This window comes from Pristiophorus japonicus, chromosome 1, assembly GCF_044704955.1.
Source record: "Pristiophorus japonicus isolate sPriJap1 chromosome 1, sPriJap1.hap1, whole genome shotgun sequence".
NCBI classification, from domain to species: Eukaryota; Metazoa; Chordata; class Chondrichthyes; family Pristiophoridae; genus Pristiophorus; species Pristiophorus japonicus.
This window is the reverse complement of record NC_091977.1, coordinates 386,423,120-386,447,875: the sequence shown is the minus strand read 5'-3', so window position 1 is coordinate 386,447,875 and position 24,756 is coordinate 386,423,120. Positions and strand designations below refer to the sequence as shown.

Here is a 24,756-nt window from a genome sequence, read left to right as displayed (position 1 = left end):
TACTTCCCATGACCCCTTATTGCCTTATCGTTAAAAACTGTCTATCTCTGTCTTAAATTTATTCAATGACCCAGCTTCCACAGCTCTCTGAGACAGCGAATTCCACAGATTTACAACCCTCTGAGAGAAGAAATTCTTTCTCATCTCAGTTATAAATGGGCAGCCCCTTATTCTAAGATTATGCCCCATAGTTCTAGTGTCCTTCATCAGTGGAAACATCCTCTCGGCATCCACCTTATAACTGTAGCAAGACTTTCCTGCTTTTATACTCCATCCCTTTTGCAATAAAGGCCAAGATTCCATAGGCCTTCCTGATCACTTGCTGTACTTGCATACTAACCTTTTGTGTTTCATGCACAAGTACCCCCAGGTCCCATTGCACTGCAGCACTTTGCAATTTTTCTCCATTTAAATAAGAACTTGCTCTTTGATTTTTTTCTGTCAAAGTGCATGACCTCACACTTTCGAACATTATTCTCCATCTGCCAAATTTTTGCCCACTCACTTAGCCTGTCTATGTCCTTTTGCAGATTTTTTGTGTCCTCCTCACACATTGCTTTTCCTCCCATCTTTGTATCGTCAGCAAACTTGGCTACGTTACACTCGGTCCCTTCATCAAAGTTGTTAATATAGATTGTAAATAGTTGGGGTCCTAGCACTGATCCCTGTGGCACCCCACTAGTTACTGATTGCCAACCTGAGAATGAACCAGTTATCCCGACTCTCCGTTTTCTGTTAGTTAGCCAATCCTCTATTCATGCTAATATATTACCCCTAACCCCGTGAACTTTTATCTTGTGCAGTAACCTTTTATGTAGCACCTTCTCAAATGCCGTCTGGAAGTCCAAATACACCACATCCACTGGTTCCCCTTTATCCACCCTGTCCAGCAAATTTGTCAAACATGACATCCCCTTCATAAATCCATGCTGACTCTGCCTGACTGAATTATGCTTTTCCAAATGTCTTGCTACTGCTTCTTTAATAATGGACTTCAATATTTTCCCAACCACAGATGTTAGGCTAACTGGTCTATAGTTTCCGTTTTTTTTCTGCCACCTTTTTTAAATAGGGGCGTTACATTTGCAGTTTTCCAATCTGCTGGGACCTCCCCAGAATCCAAGGAATTTTGGTACTGCCTCTAAGGCATCTATGCCCTTTGAGATAAGGAGACCAAAACTGTGCACAGTATTCCAGGTGTGGTCTCACCACCATGCACAGTATTTTGCTTTTATAGAAATAATGGGCTCAGGTGCAGAATGGCAGCAGAATTCATGTTACATGGACATGGTAGATACATGTCTGGGTCGTAAACAGAAAACAGGGAGGAGGCAGAATGAAATGGTCCAAAGTTAAAGTCTGAGGCCCTGTGTTGGAATGTCAACTTAACAGCGCAATCTCCACATAGCGCTGTATGTTCCCTTGCTTCAAATATTTATCCAGTTTTTGCTTCAAAAATGCAATAGCCTCTGTTTCAACCACTTCATGCTGCAAATGTTCCATGTTGCAACAACCATTTGTGTAAAGTAATCTATTAATGACAATTATAAATTGATAATCCCTCATTTCCTCTCCAACAAATGGAAATTCCTATTCACGAACAAAACTTTTTATCGTTTAAAAAATATTGATTAATTCTCCTCTTAATCTTATCTGTTCCAGTGGGAATAGTCCCAGTAACTCCCCAGTTTCCCATCTCTGGCATCATCCTGGTGGATCTATGCTATATGTCCTTTTCTATGATGGGCTGCCAAAAACATAACACAGTACACCAACTCTAGTCTAATCAATGCTTTATGCGCATTTATCATTACTTCTTTATTCTTGTACCCTATGCCCCTATTTACATACAATACCCATAAATTGTTGGTCTTTTTAACGTCATTATCGACCTGCAATCTCACTTTTTGGGAATGATTTATTTGAATCCCTCGGTCTCTGTTCATCAAACCTTTCAGTGTTTTTCAATTGAGTGCAGACATGCATTCCTTTTCCTTTCAAAATGTATTACCTCATGCTTATCCACATTAAATTGCACCTGCCACCACCATGCTGTTAACCCAGGGCTGGATTTTCCTTTTAAATCACCCGATCTTTAGCGGTGTTCCGGCGGTTGTGTCTTTTTCAACCGCCGAAATGCCGCTGGTGCGCACTCTCATGGTTTTCGGGTGCTCCATGTCGGCGGCGGCGAAGCATAGCAGGAACGAAATGGAGCAGGCGGTGTGCGGCAGAGGAGGCCTATCGATTCGGGAATCTTCAGCTCCCAAGTTCTGCGCACGCACGCGGCCGTCAAGCACCGCCCCCCTGAGAGGCACCGACGAGAGGCCAGAGACTGTCGGCCTGAGATCGCTGAGGGGGGCAGGGAAGAAAAGTGAGATCGCTGCGGGGGTGAGAGAAGCTGGGGTGGAAGGAGAGAGGCTGGGGGGGACGGGAGAGGCTGGGGGGGACGAGAGAGGCTGGGGGGGACGAGAGAGGCTGGGGGGGACGGGAGAGGCTGGGGGGGACGAGAGAGGCTGGGGGGGACGAGAGAGGCTGGGGGGGACGAGAGAGGCTGGGGGGGACGAGAGAGGCTGGGGGGGACGAGAGAGGCTGGGGGGGACGAGAGAGGCTGGGGGGGACGAGAGAGGCTGGGGGGGGGGACGGCAGAGGCTGGGGAGGGGGGGAACGGCAGAGGCTGGGGGGGGAGCGAAGAGAGACTGGGGGGGGCGTAGAGAGACTGGGGGGGGGAAGAGAGACTGGGGGGGGGGGAAGAGAGACTGGGGGGGGCGTAGAGAGACTGGGGGGGGGGAAGAGAGACTGGGGGGGGGAAGAGAGACTGGGGGGGGGGAAAGAGAGACTGGGGGGGGAAGAGAGACTGCGGGGGGGAAGAGAGACTTGGGGGGGGGGGAGAGACTGGGGGGGGGGGAAGAGAGACTGGGGGGGGGGGAAGAGAGACTGGGGGGGGGAAGAGAGACTGGGGGGGGGAAGAGAGACTGGGGGGGGAAAGAGAGACTGGGGGGGGAAAGAGAGACTGGGGGGGGAAAGAGAGACTGGGGGGGAAAGAGAGACTGTGGGGGGAAAGAGAGACTGGGGGGGGGAAGAGAGACTGGGGGGGGGAAAGAGAGACTGGGGGGGGAAAAGAGAGACTGGAGGGGGGGGGAAGAGAGACTGGAGGGGGGGGAAGAGAGACTGGGGGGGGGGAAGAGAGACTGGGGGGGAAGAGAGACTGGGGGGGAAAGAGAGACTGGGGGGGAGACTTGGGGGGAAAGAGACTTGGGGGGGGAAAGAGACTTGGGGGAAAAGAGATTTGGGGGGGAAAGAGACTTGGGGGGAAAGAGACTTGGGGGGAAAGAGACTTGGGGGGAAAGAGACTTGGGGGGAAAGAGACTTGGGGGAAGAGAGACTGGGGGGGAAGAGAGACTGGGGGGGGAAGAGAGACTGGGGGGGGAAGAGAGACTGGGGAGGGGGAAGAGAGACTGGGGGGGGGAAGAGAGACTGGAGGGGGGGAAGAGAGACTGGGGGGGGAAAGAGAGACTGGGGGGGGGAAAGAGAGACTGGGGGGGGAAGAGAGACTGGGGGGGGGAAGAGAGACTGGGGGGGGAAGAGAGACTGGGGGGGGAAGAGAGACTGGGGGGGGGAAGAGAGACTGGGGGGGGGAAGAGAGACTGGGGGGGAAGAGAATGGTGGGGGAAGAGACTGGGGAGGGAGAGACTGGGGGGGGAAGAGACTGGGGGGGGGAAAGAGACTGGGGGGGAAGAGACTTGGGGGGGGGAAGAGACTTGGGGGGGGGAATAGACTGGGGGGGGGAAGAGACTGGGGGGGGGAAGAGACTTGGGGGGAAAGAGACTTGGGGGGAAAGAGACTTGGGGGGAAGAGACTTGGGGGGGAAGAGAATGGTGGGGGAAGAGACTGGGGAGGGAGAGACTGGGGGGGGGAAGAGACTGGGGGGGGGGGAAAGAGACTGGGGGGGAAGAGACTTGGGGGGGGGAAGAGACTTGGGGGGGGGAAGAGACTGGGGGGGGAAGAGACTGGGGGGGGGAAGAGACTGGGGGGGGAATAGACTGTGGGGGGAATAGACTGTGGGGGGAAGAGACTGGGGGGGGGGGAAGAGACTGGGGGGGGGAAGAGACTTGGGGGGGGGAAGAGACTGGGGGGGGAAAGAGACTTGGGGGGGGGGGGAAGAGACTGGGGGGGGGGGAAGAGACTGGGGGGGGGGAAGAGACTGGGGAGGGAATAGACTTTGGGGGGAAGAGACTGGGGGGGGAAGAGACTGGGGGGGGAAGAGACTGGGGGGGGAAGAGACTGGGGGGGGGGAAGAGACTGGGGGTGAGTAAGACTAATGTGAGTGAGACTAGTGAGTGAGAGAGACTAAAGGAGTAAATAAGGCTTTATTAGACCATTTATATTATTGCCTAACACTAGAAAATACTACAATCTATTTAAAAATACATCAAACTGTGGAGAACTATAAAGATCTGTGTAATATCAAACAAACCTGTCAGATCTGTGTCCATACCGCCCACTTAAGATCCAGTAAGACCTGTTTTTTCAGGACGGTATTAAGGTCCGGTGGTAAACTGATCTTAATGATGCAACTTCCATTTTGGGTAATATTTGGACGGTAATATATAGGCAGACAGTACTGAATACCGCCCGGTGGTAATGACTGTGGAATTTACCGCCGGGCGATATCTGGGTGGTAAATGGGCGATTTGCGAGGAAACTTGTATTTCTGGGCGGTAACTGGGTGGTAAATGGGCGATTTGAGAGGAAACTCTAGACCTAAGTGTTCTTGAAGTCTTTTACAGTCCTCTTCACTGTTTGTCGCTAACTTTTGTGCAAATTTCAAGACTGTGTTTCCTATAACAATCTACATATACTGATAACAAAAGTGAATCCAGTATTGACTCCTTCAAACCCTTCTCCCATATGAGGAAGAACCATTCACCCTCATACAAATGCAAAATACTGCAAAGTGCTAGAAATCTAAAATAAAAACAGAACATGTTGGAAATACTCAGCAAATCAGGCAGCATCTGTGGAGAGGGAAACAGTTAATGTTTCAGGTCGATGACCTTTCGTCAGTTCTGAAACATTAAGCTTTGGAATTCCCACCCTAAACCACTCTGCCTTTCTACCTCTCCCTCCTTAAAACCTTCCTCTTTGACCAAGCTTTTGTCATCTGTCCTAATGTCACCTTAAATGGCTTGGCATCAAATTTTGTTTGATAATGCTCCTGTGAAATGTCTTGGGTGTTTTACGACTATATAAATGCAAATTATTAATGTTGTTGTTGTTTTGTTGTGAAATACATTATCAAAGATTCTGAAAGTCCATATTCATTCCGTCTACTACATTCCCTTTACTTATCCAACTCGACCTTCTTCAAAAATTTTTTTAATTTTGTCAAAATTTGTAGAGTGGAAATAATAAAATATATGTGGATCTCAAAGGTGGGATCAAACACCAGGGCAAATATTTTCTGGTGATATTACTGAGGTGAACTGTAGAGGATTTCTGGGCTCTTCATTTAGAATCTTTCTTAAGCACACTGAAATCATTAATATAAGACAAGACAATGTGAGTCAGAGGATGTGCTGCAAAAATGTGTGTGGATTTGGCATCACAAACAATTCGCATGTGACAAGACAGTTGTGAAGTGAGCACTCAGATTCTGAGTGAGTCCAATCCATGGTTGAACCCATGCTGATCGTGGAGGGCACTGCGAGGCATCACATACTTAGTGCAATTGTTGTAATGGCGTCTGAAGAAGCAATCTTATAATTGTGTCTTACCCATCAGAAATTCAGGCACATCAGCAATGTTTATTTGGACAAAAAAATCATGGAGGGCAGATGCCCAAATTTCTGATATGCACACAGGTAGAGCATGAGGCAGATGCACGGTAAAGCTCCCTTTAGTTTTAACAAACAAGATACGTCAACCTTAGAAGAACACTCTTTACTGCACCACGTAAATTCTTCCACTTCTGACACCAGCCATCTTTGTTGCTTCTCAAAGTGAGATTACTAATTTATACTATTTCATGCAGCAGGCCCATGCCCACAGATAATGAGCTTGAGACTACTGAAACTTACAGGTAAAAGAAAGAGGTGACTTCATCACATCAATTTGAGCTTCATTCAAACATATCTCAAAATGAAACTCAAGTGAGCTAACCTACTGTGACAGTGGGCCATTAGCAATTATTAATGTGGTAATGAATAGTCTACTCTGTTATATGCACACCTTCTCATTCGTTATTGGCTGAATCCATACAAACACGTGTCTGGTCTGATTTCTGGACCCCTGATACTCAAGTGACTTTACCCAAATAGCTTGAAAGTTGCAGGTTTGATTCCTGGTCGGTGCTGTGTCCTTGGTAGGTTCGCTTCTATTGGCCTCAGCATACAAGGTCAGAAAAGGGAAATTCAGCAATAATTCTAGCAACTCTCCAGTGACCACTACTGTAGTGTACATGTATGGACATCCAATGAAGGCAGAACTGAGCTTGGCTATGGCTCACCAATGAATAATGGCCATCCGGGCAAGGCCCAATTGAACTATACCCTAGCAAGAAATCAATGCTGAAAGGAGAGAAGGGAAGGGAATAAAATTAATGAGCAAATAACATTTCTGATTTGGTTGGAATCTAAGAAAAAGACTGACATATACGGAGATCCTAAAAAATTGAAAGTTGTAGTTGATGCAGCTGAATTAATATATTTTTAAAAAGCAAAACATGATATATAAACACTCTTTTTTCTATATGGTGTTGAGGACAACTAAACCATTCACTGACTGAAGAAACATGTAGAGTGGATATGATTGAGGTCTTTATAACAAGGAAAGGAATAGATTCTGTTCAGATGGATAGATTATAGATTAGATAAAGAAGGGTGGAATGGGGACATCAATACAAAATACAAAAACATAGATTTAGGTTAGACACCAGGAAGTACTTACTTTTGCAGTCATCATCCTGTGGAATAGATTGACAAAATATGTGGCAAGTTTGGATTTGTTAGATGCCTTCAAAAAGTAGCTGCACACGTTTGGGGGAGTCTAAGGATTTTCCATCTGTTTATTTGCCTTTCCCAGAGGATTGTGTGTCTGGGGGTTGCATGATGGTGCATTTAGGTTGCACCATGTCTGAATGGGACAAGTTGGATCAGTTCATATTTTCTTATCACTCTTTTTCATACATATGTACAAGCTACAAGGTCTCTTTATTATGGTCTGTGTTTTCACAAAACTGTGAATAAAACCACCATTGAGCATTTGAGGTTGTAGAGTATATTTTTGACAATTTTAATGATAAATTATCATGGTTATTAATTCTGTAAACCAAGAAGCATTTGGACTGATATTTCTATATACCTGCATTACAAACTCCCTGCGACGAGGCAGACCTTTTTCAGATAACAGAAGATATTCTGGTTCTTTCTCCTTCTTCGCCTGCTGTATCTGGGCCAATCGACTGATGGGGTTCATACCCTGGCCATATTCTGGACCGGTCTGTAACAGAAATACTTCATAAATGGAAGATAAACAATTACGTGTACATGCATTTGGTGGCGAGAGGTGAGTTGGGTACTCAATTTATTTCAGGAGTGATTTAGACAGTTTTCCTACTGCCTCAGTTGTTAATAAAAATCAGAAATTCCCACTTTGATTCCTGATCTGCAATGGGTGAGCTAATCACAAACAGAATGGGTGATAACATTGACCCACTAACTCATGAGTTAGGGACAACAAAAATTAGCCATTCTTGTTTGGTATCCAGTGATCCCTGCCTTCAGCTAACAAAGTCACAGCACTGGGCAGAAAAACATTAAGTTCAAACCCAAGCTTTTCGGAGAGGCTGAGGCTTGCAAGTAAAAATTTTAATGAAGGCAATAAAAGATGCAAATGACAATTCAATAGATAAATATAATCATGTTATTCTGAAATATGGGGAATTATTAGGTTTTTTATTTTGTTTAACACAATGGATTCAATTTTCCCTAATGCCGTTTTTTGACGTTTTTCAAGAGTTCCGCCGTTTTTTTTTGGACCCGACTACACCAAAAAAAATTTAAGTTTCCCCGTTCTAATTTTTGAAATAGGCGACACGCAGCCTGTCCTTTAGCTTTGGGAGGTGGAGCCTAATGTCTGCACCGAAAAAAGGATGCCCCCATGCCCCCCGCCCCCTTCTCAACATGCGCAGAAAAAAAACGTGAAGTTTTTTTACGTGACTGTTATGGGCACGCATACCCAGTACATCTCCCGATCTGCATTCAGCCATTTTTCAAGAGCCAGTTGTGTGTGAGAACTTTAATTCTGAGTGGTTGAGAACTTAAAACTGGAGCTGCAATATACAACGTGGCTGAAGGTCCAAGAATTTCTCACAGGACAAAGTGGAGGCCCTGGTTACTGTAATTGAGGTCAGATGGCACAAGCTGGACACCAGCAGAGGTTAAATAAAGTTTCATCAAAAGAAATGAAGAAACGCTGGAACCAACTTGCACAAGATTACTGTGCAATGGTGACCATCCCGAGGTCCAGAGGCCAGTGCAAAAAGAAGTGGCAAGACCTTGGTCAAGCAGTTAGTGTAAGTAATATTTTTATTTATTCACTGGAATTGCAATTGTAAATGTGACCATCTGTATGTCCCAGCCAGCAGAAAGACACCCTCTCTAAAAAGTTATATTTTCATCTTTGCAGAAGAAGGTGGCACACAACAAAAGAGAGAGAACTCGAACAGGAGGAAACCTGGCAAATCTGCACCCACTGACACACTTGGAAGACAGGGTCACTGCTTTGATGGATCCTGTCTGGAGAAAAGCAACCACCACTGCTTGGTGCCCATACTCAAGGGAGAGGGTAAGTCCTGCAAATTCCAGAGTCTGGCTTTGCTAAATATTAAGTACTGCGCGGGCTACCCATGCTTTAGTTCATGGGGATGTCTCCACCAGCTACGCTTTGGTTGATGCAATGTGCCATCATTCATCGTGGTCCTCAAAATGAGGCTTCTGCCTGCGCTGTGTGAGCCTACTCATGCCACCCTGCCCCTTCCTCTGCAGCTAACCATTTGTCTGTTCTGTTATATTTTGCAGACGAGGCTTAAGCCGATACAGAAGAAGATTCAGATGCAGATGAACCTGAAGAGGGGAGCATCTTCCAATACCACTTTCCAGACCAAGAGCATGGGGGTGAGGGTGAGGGGGAGGATGAAGCCCCCATTATTGTACTCACTCTGGAGGAGGTGCTGGTGCCGCCCATTGAGGTGCCAGCCCTTTTCCTGAGTGGTAGGAGTGTTCGGACATTTCATGGTTTCACACAGTCCGAGGCTGCGGGTCCCAGTGGGATGCAGAAAGCCACGCCCAGGGTGAGGAGGGGAAGGAGAGCTCGACAGCGCTCTCCTGAGGTGCAGGATCTAACAGATATGTTTCAGATGATGGCAGTGAGTGTGGAGAGCATTGACCTTACGCGATCACTCCTGGACACCATCGGTGGGGTGGGTGATGAAGTATCGGGACTGTTGGGAGTAGTAACAACACTCTCGCGTGAAATGGGAACACTGTCCGGGTACATTAGGGAGGGAATGTTGCAGGTAGCTGATACACTGTCGATGAACATTAAGGAGGGAATGTCACAGGTAACTGCTGCAATAAGGGAACACGCCCAGACCCCGTGGCCATTGACAGAATCAACGGCCACTCCCAGTCCAACCTCTGAAGAGGCCCAAGCCTTTCACATTACCGCCTGCCCATGCCCCCCATCAAGAAGTGTGCATTACCCGAGGTGCTCAAAAGAATAAGCTTGGTACCAACCCGAGAAACGCTGCACCATCACCTACGGGCAGGGGTTGAGTCACCAAGACCAAGCGCAGCGGGTGGTCTTAGAATAAGGTGGAGGAGAGACAGGTGCAGCCTTTCTTTGCAGTTATTGTTGTTATTGTTAGTATTAATGTTACTGTTGTAACTGTTTTCAAATTATAAGTTTTTTGTAAGTGATGTCAATTTACAAGTTTAAAAGTTTGTAAGTGATCTTAAAGTTTGTAAGCGATCGTAAAGTTTGTAAGTGATCTTAACTGAATACTACAAAGTTTGATATAAGAATATTTTTATTAAAGTTAAGTACAAACAAGTGTTAAAATTTTGAATAAAATATATTTTAAATTATAACTGAATCATTTACATTATTTGTTCCATTATTAACACAACTTTTTGAACTCAAGAAGAATAATTTCCATTATTTGTTCCATTAACACAACATTACGGAACAGGTCCAACCAGTAAACATGGTCCATTTGGAATAGTTGCTGCTGAGACTTCAGGCAGCAAAGCGTTCATGGATGAGCTGCTGGTGCAAGGCTCGAGCAATCGTTAAAGGGGCACGACGGCACGCCCTCCACCGCTGTCATGCTCCAGGTTCAGGTCGTTTCATGACTTGCTCGTCCTCCTCCTCCTCATCATCTGCATCTTCCTCCTCATCATCAGCCACTCTCACCTCAAGTGGGTCAGCCACTCTCACCTCAAGTGGGTCTTCCACTATCAGCTGCTGCTGTCTCATGATGGCTAAGTTGTGCAGCATACAGCAGACAACAGTGAACTGACTGACAATCTCAGGGGAGTATTACAAATAGCCTCCGGAATGGTCCAGGCATCAGAAACGCTGCTTCAAGATGCCAATGGTCCTCTCTATAATGCTGCGTGTCGCAATGTGCAACATGTTGTATTCCCGGTCAGCTTCTGTCCGGGTTACTCATAGGAGCGTCATGAGCCAGGTGGCGAGGCCGTACCCTTTATCCCCCAGCAGTCAGCTCTGCCCTTCTGGCTGCTGCTGCTGAAAACATGGCAAATATAACGCTCTCGCATAGGATGAACGCATCATGGGTGCTCCCAGGGTATCTCGCATCAACTGCCATGATGCGATGCATGTCGTCACAGACAAGCTGCACATTCATGGAGTGGAAGCCTTTTCTGTACATCTTGGAATCCTCCAAAAGTGCTCGCAAGACGATATGCAGCCCTGTACCTTTGGGAAGCCAGCAATCCTGGAGAAGCCCACAGCCCTGTTACGCATTGCCTGGGCGGTCATGGGGAACTTTATGTAGTCATTCCTCCGGGCATATGGTGCAGCAGTCATCTGCCGAATGCAGATATGTGTTGCATGTTGAGAAATGGCGCACACATCCAGAGTTGTGGCCTGGAATGATCTAGCTGCATGAAATTGAAAGTGCAGCTGTAATCTTTACTTCAACTGACAAAGCAGTCCTCCTGACGCTGCTAGCATACAGGTCTGCTTTTATTAACTCACAGATCTCGGTTACAACTTCCTTGCGGAAACACAGCCTTCTGACACAGTCTGCATCACTCAGGTGCAGCTATGAATGTCTGTCTTGATATACCCGATGTGGGTAAGGCCTCCTGCCCATCATCCTACATGCTCTGAGGTTCCTCAGGTGATGATGCCTAATCAATCTTCTCCTCCGCAGAACCATCATGCAGAAGGCTTGCACAAGGTATGGCATTGTCAATATTGTCCCCATAATTTAATTGTATCTTTGCAACAAGCTCAAAACAGCAGGACAAAGCACTCACACCTCTTCTTTCCTCTCTCTCTCTCTCTCCAAGGTGTACGCCCTAGTATGGACCATACTCTGGTCAGCGCATGCGCAATAAGCTTGCTTAGAACGGGCACAGAAACTTGGGGAAACTTGGAGATTTTTATTTACTCCAAAAAAAATGGTGCCGCCAAAAAAACAGCGCAGATAATTGGAGAAAATTGAGCCCTATATTTTCAATTTTAGAAATTCAGTTATAGAGAAAAAATAGATGTTAAATTTTTTTTGGAAATCATTTTTAATGACTCACCGCAGGTTCTAGCTATACACTGACGACATCCAGCTCTACCTCACCACCACCTCTCTTGACACCTTTTCCACCTTTGTGTTGTCAGTTTGTCTGAAATTGAATCCTGAAATAGCTGCAATTTTTCCAGTTGAACATCGGAAAGACAGAAGCTATCATCTTCAGCCCCTATCACAAATCCTGTACCCGTGGCGCTAATTCCATCCCTCTCCCCTTCCATTGTCTCAGGGTCGAACTGAACTGTTCACAATCTTGGCATTCTTTCTGAACCTGAACACCATATCCTCTCCACCATCTATAAAGTTCAGCGCATGCAAAGATCTGTTGCCCATCTCCTAACCCTCACCAAGTTCAACTCACCCATCACCACTGTGCTCATTGACCTACAATGGCTCCCAGTCACATAATATGATAGAATGTTATATTAAGTTCAAAAGTGATTTAGTTAAATCCAAAACTAGGGCCTTAAATCTAAACAAAGAAAACTATGAGGGGTGAGTTTGCTAAGGGAGATTGGGGAACTATATTAAAAGGTATGACAAGCAATGGCTAGCATTTAAAGAATTAATGCATAATTTACAACAAATATACATTTCTTTAAGGCACAAAAATTCCACAGGAAAAGTGGTCCAACCGTGGCTAACAAGAGAAGTTAAAGATAGAATCAGATCAAAGGAAGAGGCTTATAATGTGGCCTAAAAGAGCAGGAAACCTGAAGATTGGAAGAAAGGGAAAATAGAATATGAGAGTAAATTAGCACGAGACATAAAAATAGACTGTAAAAGCTTCTATAGGTATGTAAAAAGGAAAAGATTAAAGTAAATGTTGATCCCTTACAAGATGAGACAAGAGAAATTATAATGGAGAATTAAGAAATGGCAGAGAAATTAAACAATATTTGTATCTGTCTTCATGGAAGAAGATGCAAAAAGCCTCCCGGAAATAGTGGCGAACCGAGGGTCTAGTGAGAATGAGGAACTGAAAGAAATTAATATTAGTAAAAAAACAGTTCTTGAGAGATTAATGGGACTGAAAGCCAATGAATCCCCTGGACCTGATGGCTTACATCCTAGGGTTTTGAAAGAGGTGGCTATAGAGATATAGATTCTCGAAAGGTTCCCGCAGATTAGAAGGTAGCAAATGTAACCCCGCTATTTAAGAAAGGAGGGAGAAACAGGAACTACAGACCAGTTAGCCCAACATCAGTAATGGGGAAAATGCTAAAATCTATTATTAAGGATGTGGTAACAGGGCATTTGGAAAATAATAATAGGATTGAGCAGAGCCAACACGGATTTATGAATGGGAAATCATGTTTGACAAATCTGCTAGAGTTTTTTGAAGTTTCTAACTCGTAGAATAGATAAGGGAAACCAGTGGATGTGGTGTATTTGGATTTTCAGATGGCATTCAATAAGGTGCCAAGTAAGAAGTTATTAAACAAAATTAAGGCTCATGGGATTGGGCGTAATATACTAGCATGGATTGAGGATTGGTTAACGGACAGAAAACAGAAAGTAGGCATAAACAGGTCATTTTCAGTTGGCAGACTATAACTAGTGGGGTACCGCAAGGATCAGTGTTTGGGCCTCAGCTATTCGCAATCTATATCAATGATTTAGATGAGGGGACCAAATGTAATATATCTAAGTTTGCTGATGATACAAAGCTAGGCAGATGTAAAGAGACGTCAAGGGGATATAGCCAGGCTAAGTGAGTGGGCAAGAGCATGGCAAATGGAATATAATGTGGAGAAATGTGAAGTTATCCACTTTGGCAGGAGAAATAGAGAAACGGAGTATTTTTTAAAACAGTGAGAGATTTGGAAATATTGGTGTACAGAGGGACCTGGGTGCTCTTGTACATGAATCACTGAAAGTTAACATGCAGGTACAGCAAGCAATTAAGAAAGCAAATGGTATGTTGGCCTTTATGACAAGAGGATTTGAGTATAAGAGTAAAGACATCTTACTGCAATTATATAGGGCTCTGATGAGACCACGTCTGGAGTACTGTGTACAGTTTTGGTCTCCTTAGCTAAGGAAGAATATATCTGCCATAGCGGGAGTGCAATGAAGGTTCACCAGACTGATTCCTGGGATGGGGAAATTGTCCCATGTGGAGACATTGAGTAGACTAGGCCTATATTCTCTAGCGTTTAGAAGAATGCGAGGTGATCTCATTGAAACATACAAAACTCTTACAGGGCTTGACAGGGAAGATACAGGGAGGAGGTTTTCCCTGGCCAGGGAATCTGGAACCATGGGTCGTAGTCTCCGAATAAGGGGTCAGCCATTTAAAACTGAGTCGAGGAGAAATGTCTTCACTCAGAGGGTGGTGAATCTTTGGAATTCTCTATCCCAGAGGGCTGTGGATGCTCAGTCGTTGAGTATATTCAAGATTCAAGACAGAGATCAATAGATTTTTGAATATTAAGGGAATCAACTGATTATGGGGATAGTGCAGGAAAATGGAGTGGAGGTAGAAGGGAGTTCATCGTCGGACGCGGAGCGGGGAGATCAAGGAGGCCGACAAGAGGCCCAACGTCGGTGAGCAGAGTCGGGAGTTCGTCGGAGGCCAGCTGATGCAGCTGCAACGGGGAGGCAAAAAAGTAGAAAGAAATCGAAAGGTGACGTCACAGCCAAGGAGGTAAGTGATTGGTAAGTAGTTTTCTTTTTCTTTTTCTTTATCAGTGTTGTTGCCAAATGAAGTTTATCTAAGGGTTAAGTCATGGCAGGAGAGCTCGGACACGGGTTATGCTCCTCCTGTACTATGTGGGAAGTCAAAACGCTTCCCTGATGACTACGTGTGCGGGAAGTGCATCCGCCTGCAGCTCCTGACGGACCGCATTGTGGCACTGGAGCTGCGGGATTTACTCTGGAGCATCCACAATGCTGAGAATGACGTGAATAGCACGTTTAGTGAGTTGGGCTTACCATAGGTAAAGGGTACACAGCCAGATAGGGAATGGGTGACCAACAGGAAGAGCAGTGCAAGGAAGATAGTGCAGGGATCCCCTGCGGTCATCCCCCTGCAAAACAGATACACTGCTTTGGGTACTGTTGCGGGGGATGACTCATCAGGGGAGGGCAGCAGCAGCCAAGTTCATGGCACCGTGGGTGGCTCTGCTGCACAGGAGGGCAGGAAAAAGAGTGGGAGAGCTAAAGTGATAGGGGATTCAATTGTAATGGGAATAGATAAGACGTTTCTGCGGCCGCAACCGAGACTCCAGGATGGTATGTTGCCTCACTGGTGCAAGGGTCAAGGATGTCTCGGAGCGGGTGCAGGACATTCTGAAAAGGGAGGGTGAACAGCCAGTTGTCGTGGTGCATATAGGTACAAACGATATAGGTAAAAAAATGGGATGAGGTCCTACAAGACGACTTCAGGGAGCGAGGAGCTAAATTAAAAAGTAGGACCTCAAAAGTAGTAATCTCAGGATTGCTACCAGTGCCACGTGCTAGTCAGAGTTGGAATCTCAGGATAGCTCAGATGAATACGTGGCTTGAGGAGTGGTGCAGAAGGGAGGGATTCAAATTTCTGGGTCATTGGAACCAGTTCTGAGGGAGGTTGGGCCAGTACAAACCGGACGGTTTGCACCTGGGCAGGACCGGAAACAATGTCCGAGGGGGAGTGTTTGCTAGTGCTGTTGGGAAGGAGTTAAACTAATATGGCATGGGGATGGGAACCTTTGTAGGGAGACAGAGGGAAGTATAATGGGGGCAGAAGCAAAAGATAGAAAGAAGAAAAGTAAAAGTGGAGGGCAGAGAAACCCAAGGCAAAAAGCAAAAAGGGCCACATTACAGCAAAATTCTAAAAGGGCAAATTGTGTTAGAAATACAAGCCTGAAGGCTCTGTTCCTCAATGCGAGGAGTATTCGGAATAAGGTGGACGAATTAACTGCGCAGATAGCAGTTAACGGGTATGATGTAATTGGCATCACAGAGACATGGCTCCATGGTGACCAAGGCTGGGAACTCAACACTCAGCAGTATTCAACATTTAGGAAGGATAGACAGAAAGGAAAAGGAGCAAGGGTGGCATTGCTGGTTTAAGAGGAAATTAATGCGATAGTAAGAAAGGACATTAGCTTGGATGATGTGGAATCGGTATGGGTGGAGCTACGGAATACCAAGGGGCAGAAAACGCTAGTGGCAGTTGTGTACAGACCACCAAATGGGGGTAGTGAGGTTGGGGACAGCATCAAACAAGAAATTAGGGATACATGCAATAAAGATACAGCAGTTATCATGGGTGACTTTAATCTACATATTGATTGGGCTAACCAAACTGGTAGCAATGCGGTGGAGGAGGATTTCCTGGAGTGTATTAGGATTGGTTTTCTAGACCAATATGTCGAGGAACCAACTAGGGAGCTGGCCATCCTAGACTGGGTGATGTGTAATGAGAAAAGACTAATTCGCAATCTTGTTGTGCGAGGCCCCTTGGGGAAGACCATAACATGGTACAATTCTTTATTAAGATGGAGAGTGACACAGTTAATTCAGAAATTAGGGTCCTGAACTTAAGGAAAGGTAACTTTGATGGTTTGAGGCGTGAATTGGCTAGAATACACCGGCAAATGATACATTAAAGGGTTGACGGTGGATAGGCAATGCCAAACATTTAAAGATCACATGGATGAACTTCAACAATTGTACATCCCTGTCTGGAGTAAAAATAAAACGGGAAGGTGGCTCAACCGTGGCGAACAAGGGAAATTAAGGATAGTGTTAAATCCAAGGAAGAGGCATATAAATTGGCCAGAAAAAGCAGCAAACCTGAGTACTGGGAGAAATTTAGAATTCAGCAGAGGAGGACAAAGGGTTTAATTAAGAGGGGGAAAATAGAGTACGAGAAGAAGCTTGCCGGGAACATAAAAACTGACTGCAAAAGCTTCTATAGATTTGTGAAGAGAAAAAGATTAATGAAGACAAACGTAGGTCCCTTGCAGTCGGATTCAGGTGAATTTATAATGGGGAACAAAGAAATGGCAGACCAATTGAAGAAATATTTTGGTTCTGTCTTCACGAAGGAAGACACAAATAATCTTCCGGAAGTACTAAGGGACCAAGGGTCTAGTGAGTAGGAGGAACTGAAGGATATCCTTATTAGGCAGGAAATTGTGTTAGGGAAATTGATGGGATTGAAGGCCGATAAATCCCCGGGGCCTGATAGTCTGCATCCCAGAGTACTTAAGGAAGTGGCCCTAGAAATAGTGGATGCATTGGTGATCATTTTCCAACAGTCTATCGACTCTGGAGCAGTTCCTATGGACTGGAGGGTAGCTAATGTAACACCACTTTTTAAAAAGGGAGGGAGAGAGAAAGCGGGTAATTATAGACCGGTTAGCCTGACATCAGTAGCGGGAAAAATGTTGGAATCAATTATTGAGGATGAAATAGCAGCGCATTTGGAAAGCAGTGACAGGATCGGTCCAAGTCAGCATGGATTTATGACGGGAAATTCATGCTTGACAAATCTTCTGGAATTTTGTGAGGATGTAACGAGTAGAGTGGACAAGGGAGAACCAGCAGATGTGGTGTATTTGTACTTTCAAAACGCTTTTGACAAGGTTCCACACAAGAGATTGGTGTGCAAAATCAAAGCACGTGGTATTGGGGGTAACATACTGATGTCGATAGAGAACTGGTTGGTGGACAGGAAGCAGAGAGTCGGGATAAACGGGTCCTTTTCAGAATGGCAGGCAGTGACTAGTGGAGTGCCGCAGGGCTCAGTGCTGGGACCCCAGCTACTTACAATATACATCAATGATTTAGATGAAGGAATTGAGTGTAATATCTCCAAGTTTGCAGATGACACTAAACTGGGTGGCGGTGTGGGCTGTGAGGGGGATGCTAAGAGGCTGCAGGGTGACTTGGACAGGTTAGGTGAGTGGGCAAATGCATGGCAGATGCAGTATAATGTGGATAAATGTGAGGTTATCCACTTTGGGGGCAAAAACGCGAAGACAGAATATTATCTGAATGGCGGCAGACTAGGAAAAGGCGAGGTGCAACGAGATCTGGGTATCATGGTTCATCAGTCATTGAAAGTTGGCATACAGGTACAGCAGGCAGTGAAGAAGGCAAATGGTATGTTGGCCTTCATAGCTAGGGGATTTGAGTATAGGAGCAGGGAGGTCTTACTGCAGTTGTGCAGGGCCTTGGTGAGGCCTCACCTGGAATATTGTGTTCAGTTTTGGTCTCCTAATCTGAGGAAGGACGTTCTTGCTATTGAGGGAGTGCAGCGAAGGTTCACCAGACTAATTCCCGGGATGGCTGGACTGACATATAAGGAGAGACTGGAATCACAGGACCTTTATACATTGGAGTTTAGAAGGATGAGAGGGGATCTCATAGAAACATATAAGATTCTGACGGGACGGGACAGGTTAGATGCGGGTAGAATGTTTCCGATGTTGGGGAAGTCCAGAACCAGGGGACACAGTCTTAGGATAAGGGGTAGACCATTTAGGACTGAGATGAGGAGAAACTTCTTCACTCAGAGTTGTTAACCTGTGGAATTCCCTGTCGCAGAGAGTTGTTGATGCCAGTTCATTGGATATATTCAAGAGGGAGTTAGATATGGCCCTTATGGCTAAGGGGATCAAGGTGTATGGAGAGAAAGCAGGAAAGGGGTATTGAGGGAATGATCAGCCATGATCTTATTGAATGGTGGTGCAGGCTCAAAGATCCGAATGGCCTACTCCTGCACCTATTTTCGATATTTCTATCAGCCATGATCTTATTGAATGGTGGAGCAGGCTCGTGGGGCCAAATGGCCTACTCCTGCTCCTAATTCTTATGTTATTATGTCCCCCAATGCCTCAAATTTTAAATTCTCATCCTTGTGTTCATTGCTTTGCCCCTCCCTATCTCTGTAACCTCCTCCAGCCCTACATTTCTCCGAGAATTCTATGTTTCTACAGTTCTGGCCTCTTGTACATCCCCCATTCCATTCAGCTGTCCAGACCTTAAGCTCTCGAATTCTTTCCCTAAATCTCTTTGCCTTGCCACCTCTTTTAAGACCCTCCTTAAAACCTATCTTTTTAGCTGCATATGCTTCTGTGAAACACCTTGGTTCATTTTTCCATGCTAAAGGCGCAATATAATTTCAAGTTGCTGTTGATATTGCAACTGCCCCTTGCTTTTCTTCGAATAATACCATGGGAATCTTATGTCCACCTGAACAGGCTGTTTAAATCTCTCAATGCTGCATTCAGCTTGCATTATATGCTGAAGTCCCTGGAGTGGAGCTTGAACCCTCATTCCCTGACTCAGAGCTAAGAATGTTGCTCCTGTGACAAGCTGACACTTGATATTTAGTCGCTCTCCTGTGGCATTGCACACAGAGTCAAGACCAGTGTAGTCTTCCAGTGAAGTGGGGCTAAAGTATGAAGGATATTTGAACCAGGGTGTAGATATAATTCAGTCCACCTTTTAAAGTCATACATTTTGCTTTATTTTTCTATACTTTGATTTTTTATGATTATGGGGCTGTTTTCATTACAACAGATGAGATTACCGGGTGATTTGATAGAGATGTTTACGATTATGAAGGGATAGGACAGAGTAGATAGAAACAGTCTGTTTCCAATGATTGAGTAGTCTCGAAGGAGGGGACATAGATAAAAGACTAAATATAAGATTTTTAGGACAAAGCAGGAGAAACCTTTTTACACGTGAGAGTTAGCGATTGAAGCAGTGACCATGTTAACTTTTAAGAATAGGTTAAATAGGTGGTTGAAGTGTACATGGGTTTAGGACTACTGCTCGTGTTGAGGATAAGCATCAACATGGACTGTTTGAGCCAAATGACCCGTTTCTGTGTTGTAATTACTATATAAGTAATTTTATATAATGTATAGTTAAATGGTAAAACATATTCCAATTTGAAAAGGAGAGAAGTAGAGTTGGTTGGAGCATTAGTGTTTCTCTGCTGTAAGTAGTAAGGAGCTGGGAGACACTACAATGCCTCACAAGAACGCTGAGAGTTCGCCGTCATTACCCGCCACAAATTTTGGGCCATAATTTTACTGTAGCCGTATCAATGATGCACTTACCTTCAATATAGATTTGGGACGCTTTTTATAATGAGTTTTAGGTTTCTCTATCACTGGGAGCAGAGGAAGTTTCTTCAGCTCCTGAAGGACAGTTATTGCTGCTCGTTTTTTGGAAAGTTTTTTACTGTTTCCTTCTCCTTCTGCTGTAAACTCTCCAACTGCAACACGGGTAACAAAGCTTTTCATGTGAGGTGGACCACTTTCTCGAGTTACCTGTCACCAAAGTAAAAAGAAAAATTAAAATACAAGAGACATAATTGAAAGAAAAATCATCATTGTATTTTCCTCAGCAATTTCTCTCCTCTTCTCCATCCAAGAGTCAAAGAGATACATCATCATTATTCATGTGTGAATCTGCATAATGAGTGCTGGCAGGCTATACAACTGTGCGGGGCCAACCAGCTCATTTTGATCCCCTCACCCCATACATGGCAATTATAAATTTATGGAAGGTAAACGTCCAGCCTTCCTGACCTGACAGAGTGGACACAGAGGATTTCCCTTTGCACTTGTCGTTCAAAAATTCCTCTGTTTGCACATCCCTTGACTATCCTGAGAAATATTTCTTCAGAATATTGGTAGAATCCAGAAAAGCCGACCCATCACTGTCCCCTTTTTTAGGCCCCAAGTTTCCACACGCGGCGAAAAAGGCGCACCTCAGAGCTGGGCGCCTGTTTTTCGCGCCGGAAAAAAAGTGCGGTATTCTCGAGCTCCTTGGAGCTCGATGTCTGCTTGGCGCGGCGCACAGGGGGCGGAGCCTACCACTCGTGCCGATTTTGTAAGTAGGAGGGGGCGGGTACAATTGAAATGAGGCTTCTTGGTGCCGGCAACCTTGCGCGTGCGCGTTGAGCGTTCGCGCACGCGCAGTCTGAAGTAAACATTGGCACTCGGCCATTTTTAAAAGTACTGCAGAAAAAGTGAAGATTTGTTTCTTGGACCCCTGCAAAGACTTGTATTTTAATTTTCTTGATATTTCTGTGTGTGAGGGAGTGCTTTTAGCAGCACTGCTGAATAAATCACCTGCTGAAATCAGTGAGTTCAGCTTTTTACTGCTAAACTTGCAGAACCGGTGCCTGCAAATTAAGGACTGTGTGTTTGGAGAAATAAAAGTGCCAATTCAACTTTGCAATGGATCAACTTCCACCAAGAACAAAGAATTTCTTGCATGAGGAAGCAAATCATTGCATAATATGTGGTGCACCCATTCTGCAAATTTAAATATAAAGATGTCGATGTGGCTGCCTCTCCCTGTCCAAATGGCCTCAGTCAGTCCCCCTCACAGCTCGAAGGCTGCTGCTGTTCTTTCTTCGGCTCCTGACCAGCCACTGAAATCCCATGGCCGAATGGCCTCACGTCCGCCCCTGATTCTTCGGCTCCCGGCCAGCCACTGACGCCGCTGCAATCCCATGGCCGAATGGCCTCAAGTCCGTCCGGGTGCTGCATCTTCGCGGGGAATGAAGGCCTGCCTCAAGCACTGCAGCTCAGCTCGAAGGCTGCTTGCTGCTGCTGCCGTCGAGACACTGATGCCACACCGCTGCCTGGAAGGCCTGCCTGAAGCACTTTCACACAGGTAGGAACATGGTTTATTTAATCTTTTCTTTGCTTATAAATTTTTATTCAGGTTGGATTTATTTGTATAATATTTGTATAAGTATAACTAAGGATTGATTGTAGAATTTAATGACTTCCCTTCCCCCCCCCACCACCTCGTTCTCTACGCCTAATTTGTAACCTGCGCCTGATTTTTTAAAGTGTAGACAAGGTTTTTTCAAGCTTACAAAAATCTTCACTTACTCCATTCTAAGTTAGTTTGGAGTACGTTTTCACTGTGGAAACTTTGAAATCAGGCGTCAGTGGCCGGACACGCCCCCTTTTGAAAAAAAATTCTGTTCCAAAGTGAAACTGTTCTACCTGACTAGAACTGCAGAAAACTAAATGTGAATAATTCCGATTTCTAAGATACTCCGTTCCACACCAGTTGCTCCTAAAAATCAGGAGCAAATCATGTGGAAACTTGGGGCCATAGAAACTAAACCCCCACTGGAATTTCTGACTGTATCAGAAATAGTAGTGAGTAGTTTCTAATACTGGCAGATTGAGGAGTCAGGACAGGGGGGCTCCTGCTCTATACCTATCCTGGCACAAATCCAGACTGAATCTACCGTCTAGTCCAAAAGACTACGTCCACTGGAAAAATAATAATCTGATCTTCCATCCTCCAGTTCTTCCTTTTCTATCTCTGCTGCTGCAAAGCATTAGAGAGTACTTCACTCACAAAAGACACTGCTGAGTTTGCCAATGTGATTACAGCATTGTGTACTGGTAGTGTTTAAACTATGATTTCTCAGACATGTGAAGGATTTTAAAAGAGAAAATATCAGTTTAGCTTAATTTTATTATATGTCCCAAATATTTGCTTTAATTGCTGCTTTAATCATTAGGAACTGATTCATTATAAGTAGGTTAAACTAATGGAAAGCGCCGTTGAGAGAGCTATCAAGCGGCACTTACTCACCGATGCTCAGTTTGGGTTCCGCAAGGACAACTCAGCTCCAGACCTTGTTACAGCTTTGGTCCAAACATGGACAAAAGAGCTGAATTTCAGAGGTGAGGTGAGAGTGATTGTCCTTGACATCAAGGCAGCATTTGACTGAGTGTGGCATCAAAGAGCCCTAGTAAAACTGAAGTCAATGGAAATCGAGGGAAAACTTGCCACTGGCTGGAATCATATCTAGTACAAAGGAAGATGGTTGTGGTTGTTGGAGAGATCATGGTAACATCAAGATAAGAGCTGATGGTGTTGGAGGTAATATATTAGCATAAAGGATTGGTTAACTAACAGAAAACAGAGATTCGGGATAAATGGGTCATTTTCAGGTTGGCAGGCTGTAACTAGTGAGGTGCAACAGGGATCAGTTCTGGGGCCTCAACTATTTACAATCTATATTAATGACTTGGATGAAGGAGCCAAATTTGCTGATGATACAAAGATAGGTGGGAAAGCAAGTTGTGAGGCGGACACTTTTTGGGGCTGGATTTTCGACTTTTTGTATTTTAGGGTGGTATTCGCAGTGGGGCGCAAAAGTTAGCGGCAGAAAATAGTTTGCGCCTCGTCAGGAATTTTCATCAAAAAGTGATCTGGAAGAGTGTTGGCATTAAGTCAGGCGTTGCACAACCGAGCCGAAACTTTGGGCGTTGAAGGAGGTGGCCATTTTGCGCATATGCATTGAAATGTTTTTTTCTTCTTGGTTTCTTTTCCGGTCGCAAATGCAAATACAGGACGCACCAACGACCTGCACGCAAGCGCCCCACTTCAGCCACTTCTGCTGAGATGGAGGAGCAGGAAGGAAGGCAATGTGTCAGGCGCTTCAGCCAGGAGGCTAGTGAAGCGTTGGTGAGTGCAGTGGAGAGGAGATGGGCCTCATTCCATCTTGCTGGGGGAGCCAGACCACTCCCTCCTGTGTTTAAACGCATATGTAGGAGGTGTCTGCTGCAGACATTGTGGCCAGGATTGGCACACAGTGCAGAAAAAAGTTCAACAACCTTACGAGAGTCATCAGGGTGAGTACCATTTGCATCTATGCATGCTTCCATGACGTCTAACATTAATCTCACACACTATGTGAAGTTTGTCATGACTCTGGTCCCTCTCAACACTCTGTGGGGTGGCTTTCACAATGCATAACAATGAAGGCTTACTTCGGCACCCATTGGCTTTTAATTATGTATGCACATTATTTGTATCATTAACATCGTACCTCGCAATACACTCCAACTGTTCCTATCGCTTTCTGAAAGATCACTTACAGCCCCCATGTTAGATGCCTCTATACATACTGATGAAGCACATGCAACATCCAAACAGATTAAACGGAGGCCACTAGAATATTCACACACTATCACCTATTCTACTGTGGCAGAACAGCAGAGAAACCCTTTTTTAACCCTTCCTATTTTTCTCTATGCAGTCCAAACATTTCCATAATCGAAGGGAACAGCTGCGGACAGGTGGGGGTCCACCTCAAATAATCCCAGACGGATGTGAAGGAGAGAATCTCTGCCCTCATTGGAGTCCCAGCTCGGACAGTTGCCGGGGGCGATGCTGAGCACCCTTCAGGTAGTGAGGGTATGGAAATAGATGACGCAACTCAAGAGAGATCTTATGGAGTTGCAGCAGCCCTTCAAATGAACCCGTGAAATGCCACCTTCCTCATGTCTCCCTGCCCCCTCACCTGCTGCTAACCACTCGTCTGTTGTTTCTACTTCCAGATGACCAACCAGTGGCGCAGCATCCCTCGAGGGACGCCTCCACTTGAGACCATGCTGGACGACGAGGGACTGGAGGAGACTGCTCCTACAGAGCATCAGAGCCCATCAGTTGCCACGTCGGCACTCAGTTCACCTGGCGATGACGCTGACTTCCCGGGGTTTGAGAATTCGGAGGCTCCTGGTCCCAGTGGTGTACAGCAATGCAGTGCCAGGGTGGAATCTCGCAGCCCAGCTCTCTGGAGGGTGAGTCAGCAAAGTCAGTCTACTCAAAGACAGGTGGACATTGAACTGGACCTGGTGGAAATGTCAAGGGAAACCACAGTGATGCACCGTGATCTTATGGATGCATTGGGATGAATCCCAGTGAGCATTGACAAGCTCACTGCGACTGTTGCATTGTGAATCATGAGTCCAGCGAGGCCATCGTTGCCCACACACAGAGACTGGTAGCCTCAAGCAGCGACAGTGGCATTCCAGAGAGTGTGACGCGTGCCCTTGAGATCACGTCGCAGACTCGGAAGCATCACAGGCACAAGCTTTGCGTCAGCTTGGCCAAGTGATGCAGTCCATGTCTGCTTCCATACT

At 45.5% G+C, this 24,756-nt stretch overlaps 1 protein-coding gene across 4 annotated transcripts in view; it reads right to left on the bottom strand.

Moving 5' to 3' along the window:
• stau2 (staufen double-stranded RNA binding protein 2) overlaps positions 1-24,756 on the bottom strand; it is a 675,620-nt gene that overhangs the window by 365,460 nt on the left and 285,404 nt on the right. For all 4 annotated transcript variants that reach the window (XM_070891170.1, XM_070891163.1, XM_070891177.1 and 1 more), the window contains 2 exons: positions 19,903-20,115; positions 7,360-7,497 (listed from right to left, as the gene is read on the bottom strand). In XM_070891170.1, coding sequence (XP_070747271.1) covers positions 7,360-7,497; positions 19,903-20,115 — 351 coding nt within the window. The remainder of the gene's footprint in view (positions 1-7,359; positions 7,498-19,902; positions 20,116-24,756) is intronic.